Source organism: Histoplasma capsulatum, genomic scaffold (genome assembly GCF_000149585.1).
Source record: "Histoplasma capsulatum NAm1 scaffold_1 genomic scaffold, whole genome shotgun sequence".
Taxonomy (NCBI): domain Eukaryota; kingdom Fungi; phylum Ascomycota; class Eurotiomycetes; order Onygenales; family Ajellomycetaceae; genus Histoplasma; species Histoplasma mississippiense.
Window position 1 is genome coordinate 5,156,231 of NW_001813982.1, and position 5,563 is coordinate 5,161,793.

Genomic DNA, 5,563 nt, shown 5'->3' on the forward strand with positions numbered 1-5,563 from the left:
TCAGACCAGTGATCCGGTTTCCGGAATTGAGTTAACTAAATAATAGAAGATCCTTGCTAATGTAATCATCAGAATACTAGATATGATATATCACTTCTCACATATCATCAGAATGCTTGATATGATATATCATTTCTCACAAATGTATTCTTTTGACTCATGAATATGGAGCAGTTGAAAGTTATACTCAAGCAGTCAGGGGATTTGTGCTTTATCGTAGACATGACACCACCCCTTGGTCACATCTCAACCATTTCCCTAGGGTAACCTAGAATGCTTACATGGACTATCCATCATGAGTCTGCGCCCGTGGAGAAATGTTGCAATCCATATTCGTTGTACAGGAAGCTGGAATTGATATCATTACGGATATTCTGGGAGAGTACGGAACCTTTGCATCGGACTCTTTTTCACAAATAAAAATAGCATATTCACCCAGTCTCAGAGTAGTGAGCAGTACAATTCTCACTTCCATTTAATGAAAACTACTGTTATTAACGTTATTTTCCTCTTTCAGTTTATATGCATTCAGAAAGCGTTCATTAATGTAATGTATTTCACCACTTTCTGAAACACATTACTTTCTGAGACACATCACTTTCTAAGACACTAAATCACAATACGTGAAAACAAAGAGAGGGAACAAACATCACCCTTCTGGTCCTGCCGAGGGATTGGTTGGTGATGGGGACAGGGGTTTAGCAGATTGAGTGGACAGCTCATATATACAAGAAGCTGAAAAAATTTTAAAACATGAACGACATTTCGGGTACGTTGAAGGCGAGACCCAGAATCACAATCCATGATATAAAGTAACAAAAAAAAAAAAAAAAAAAAAAAAAAAAATAGCCCCGGTACAACCAATTATCGGGTAGAGACATTGACAGTCAAGAGTAAACAAAGATGATGGTGAACTGAAAGATAAGTCCCCTCCGAGACCTATCCACAGACCTCTCAAGCGTTTCATATCGGCCGTTCACCTCTCTAGAGTTCCATCTGTGCTAGTGGAAGTACTGGTAAGTGTGGGCTGCCGGCATTGTGGGATTGATCAAGTGAATGAGGTATCTCATATTCCCCTAGGGCTGTCCATGAGAACTTCATCGTCATAGAGGAAAGGTCAAATATGTAGCGGTCCGATGACGAACAAGAAGCTGTACTACCGTACTGGACTGGGCTCTGCAGAGCAATATCCCGGGCGGTGTAAGGAAAAGATGCAATGTAGCTAATTGCAAGTAGCGGTTGCCATACTAAAGTAATGCATCTTCACTTCATTTGGTGTTTTTGTTGGGGGGTTTGGGTTGGTTCGTCCCCTCTACTACCAGCATGGCGCTTGTGTGAGAGAGCTCTTTTGCCCCAGTGGCCTGACAATTGTGAGGCTGCTTTGTCATTATTGACTCAGCATTAATAATCACATCTGAAACTGTGGGATGGTTGATCTTCTCATTGTGCGATCGCTAGCTAACTATATATAGGGGTAATCACGTGCGGTGGAGGGCCGCCTGGGCAACTAGTGCCCAACACCCCCCCACGCGCCAACGTGCGTGATGTGTTCCTACGAATCTTCCATGCTAGCTATCTCAACTTGGATCATCCCAAAATCATGCTACATACAGAAATTTAATCATTCTCACTGTTACCAGCGAAAAGTCCTAGTAAATCAATGAAACGCCTAAATGCCACTGTGCCCAGAGGTTTGGTTAATCCGTCTGCTACCATATCCTCAGTGGGAACGTGTTTAATAGAAATAACGCCTTCGTTCAATTGCGTGCGAGAATAGTGGAAGCGAGTGTCGATATGCTTGCTGCGTGCCGTGATCGCGGCAACGGTAGCTAGGTCGATTGAACCTTTGTTATCTGCCCTGATAGGCAAGGGGTCCTTTGCTGTAACGAATCCTAGTTCCATCATCATATTGCGCAACCACGTTGCTTCGCGTACTGCTTCGCTAAGTGCCACGTATTCTGCCTCATTTGAACTTAAAGAAACACAAGGTTGTTTGGACGAACGCCATGAAATCGGTGCACCTGCTAACTTGAATATGAAGCCTGAAGTAGATTTGCGTTCGCCGTTCAACGGTCCTGCCCAATCCGAATCTGTATAACCTATCGGCAGATATGACGCGTTGGGGAATTCATCGATCTCGTTCTTGTGGCCTTCGTATAAGATGCCAAGGTCGCTCGTTCCTTTTAGATATTGTATGACGCGGAGGAGAGCCCTCCACGCCTTAGGTGTAGGCGCAGTATTCTTCTGCGCTAGTAGGGATGCTGCTCGCGCAATATCTGGGCGTAATTTGACTGCCAGATACTGCAAGCACCCTACTCCGTGTTGGTATCGCTTTTTGGTGAACCCTCCTTCTCGTTCTGACACAGGGGTATCGTCTATCTTCAACCCTTCAAGTATTGGCGTAGGGACAGGGACGGCGTCATCTAGGCGGAAATCTTGCACTAAACGATCGATATAGCGTCTCAATGTCAATTTTATAGCACCATCAGGGCGACGTTCAACCTCCATGCCTAAGTATTTTGAAGGTTCTTTTAAATCCTTTATTTCTAATTTATTGGCGAGGGTGTCAACTAGCCAATCGGCATCTGCCGGATCCTCTGCTATAATATGAAGGTCGTCCACGTAGATTGTCATATAAAGGTGATTGCGGGACGTGTGGCGCCATAGAGCAGGGTCGTAGGGGCTAGGTTTGAAGCCATTCTCGCGGAGTAATGCCGTAAGGAAATCGTACCAAATCTTAGCAGCAGGGTCCAATCCGTATAGGGAGCCTCCGACAGCGCAAACCATCGCGTGTGGAGTCCCCACCTCAAATCCGGTAGGTTGCCGCATATAAATCGTTTTACCAAGTCGGCCGTGTAGGTAGGCCATCACTATATCGACCTGGCGCAAGGTCCAACCTCGCTTCGCTGCTATCGCGAACATCATGCGATTAGTAGCGTCATTAACGACGGGCGCGTATGTTTCTTCGCGTGCGCTTTTCTTTAACCAATTACCGCACACTACCCCATCGAGATTTTCGTAATATACCATCAGGATCCGCGTTTGGGATCCTGGGGGGCGATCTTTTTTCGACATAAACCCAGCGGCCGGGGGCCACTGGCTCACCAGAAGGGACGTCAGAACGTGGGATCATTGTCCAAGTGTTCCTTCGTTCCAAATCTGCAATCTCGCGTTCCATCGATTTCTGCCAATATTCGCCAACCCCCCCAGGTCTACTAACGGCATCCTTATATCCTTTCGGAACGGAACCGGTGAGGGGAGAAGGAACGTAGGTGGCGAACGCTTTCGCTGGTCTTACCCATTCGGCGTCAGCTAATTCAGGAACGGTAGTATCATCAACAAGATAAGTCGCTGGACTTGCAGGTTCGGGTGTCGTGTGGTTAGTGTCATCCTGCGAGGTTGTAGGTTCCTTTGCAGGGAAAACGACATCACTGGTGACAATTATTTTATCAGTTGTAGGACTCCAGAGGCGGTAGATTGAGTTACCACGGAATCCTATAAGTTTAAAAATTTCTGCTCTAGCGGACAGCTTGTCAGTAGGTTTTTGAGATCCATGAAGGTGCGCGTAAACATCAACACCTAGCTCCCTAAAATGGCGAAGTTGGGGCGGGGCGTTGGTTAGTGCTGAGAATGGGACCGTATAGGGGCATCGCGCAGGTGCTTCGTCGGCGTTGTTGGTAGGCCAGTATTTCTCATTATACAGGGTGGTAGATGTTGGTGTGTTGTTGGTAATTGCAACCACCGTTTCGAGAACGTCTGCCCAGAACTTCTTCGGTATATTCATGCCTAAAAGCACTGCCCTTGCGCGTGTCATTATCGTACGGATTCCTCTCTCAGAAACACCATCTTGGTGGGGAGATTGGGGCGTAGTAGGTTCCCAGATAGTGCCATCTTTGGTCATCATTGTTGTCATCTTGTTAGATCGAAAGACACCATCGATATCAGTCCTAACTAGCGCCGGTGGCGTGAAGCCGAGATTTTTCATGAATTGGACCCAGTGAGCGTAAATTTCGACAGCTTGGTCCTTGGTATGTAAAAAATAGATCCACCTGTAGCGGGTGGCGTCATCGGTGATGAGCATATAATATTTGGTCCCTTGACGAGATTCGATAGGGTAATCGGACATGTCATCCAGCGTACGACCACCGCCAGCAAGGTCGATATGAACACGTTGCATTGCTCGCAACGCTCGTGGCATGGGAGTTTGCGAGAACTTGCGTGTCATGCCTGCTTTGACGCAGCTATCGCAGAAGAAGCCTGTTTTAGATCCTTTGATGCGGATGCCGGATGATGGGTCCTTCGCTAGTGCAATGATCGCGCCAGCGTGGATATGCCCTAGTGTGACGTGCCATTCCATGAGTGTTCTTGTCAGGGGGTTGCGATCGCTAGGTTGATCGTTAGGTTTCCCCGCGATTGTCGACATTGCGTCCCCGTAATTGTAAGATTTGGCCATAAAATGGACGGCCTGGGACGGGTGATGGACGTCTATTTGAGATTCTCGTTCTATTATCTTGTAGACCGATTCTTTGGACGTGCGAACAGCGGTGAAGTTGGCACCGTTCGGGGCCCTTATTGTAAAATAGGAAGGGGTGGTATCTGATAGTTGGTATCTGAAGCCTTGATCTTCTAGCTTCGCAAAGGATAGAAGGTTGACTGTTAGATTGGGGATCCAGTGGACGTAACCCACTGAGATATCCCCCCCTTCTGATTCTAGAAGGATATCACCTATCTCCTCAACCCGTCCTACGCCACCGTCCGCGGTAGTAATTTCTAAATCACCTTCGAACGACTTTGCGCGCACCAACGAGTGCCTTTCACCCGTCATATTGAAGCTTGCGCAGGTGTCGAGATACCAAGGTTTGGATGTTGTAGCGGACGACGTAGATAAAGCAATTGCTGCGTTGGCATTAGGTTGCGATGCAAGGAGATCTGGCGCTCTGGTGCCAGTAGGTTTGTCGTCATCCTTGTCCTTCTTCTTATCCTTTCCCTTCTTTTTGGCACCTTCAGTGTTGTCAGTGCCCTTATTATCCTTATTCTCTTTCCTCCACCACTCGGGTGCTTTGTCAGGGTTCAGATGATAGCAATTAGCCTTTATATGCCCTGGGACCTTGCAGTATCCGCACTTTGCGGTTGCGGCGGAAGTTGTGTTGTCATTATCATTGGTGGCCGCGTTGGCCTTTGGAGCTTTAGGGCGTCCAGTACCCTCTGATTTACTCATCCGGTGAGCAATTTGTTTTGTGAGATCGTTGATATCTAGGTTGACAATCGGACCCTGACCCGTCCCGTAGAACGTATCGAGGCGTGATTTAACATAGGTCCTCTGATAATCTCGGAGGCCGATAATAAAGAAATCATGGAGGTAGTTCTCACCACGGTCCTCCGTTAGTTGTCGCATGCGAGCAGACAGGTATTGATATCGGCGTACGTACGCCAGGTAATCACCGTCCTTGACATGCAAGTGGGTAAATTCTTTAAGGATGTTAATCCTTTCTTCCCCTAGGGATATCGCGTATACTGAGCGTACCTTGTTCCATAGGGCCGCCGCGTTGTCGGGTGAATGGAA

The 5,563-nt window shown here is 47.3% G+C and overlaps 1 protein-coding gene across 1 annotated transcript; it reads right to left on the bottom strand.

The window, feature by feature from the left end:
• Positions 1-1,617: 1,617 nt before the first annotated feature.
• Positions 1,618-5,534, bottom strand: HCAG_01454 (predicted protein; the record flags this gene model as incomplete). The annotated part of the gene is made up of 3 exons (XM_001544357.1): positions 1,618-2,909; positions 3,106-5,469; positions 5,525-5,534. 3 exons carry the CDS (start codon positions 5,532-5,534, stop codon positions 1,618-1,620), a joined length of 3,666 nt encoding a protein of 1,221 aa, XP_001544407.1.
• Positions 5,535-5,563: the final 29 nt, after the last annotated feature.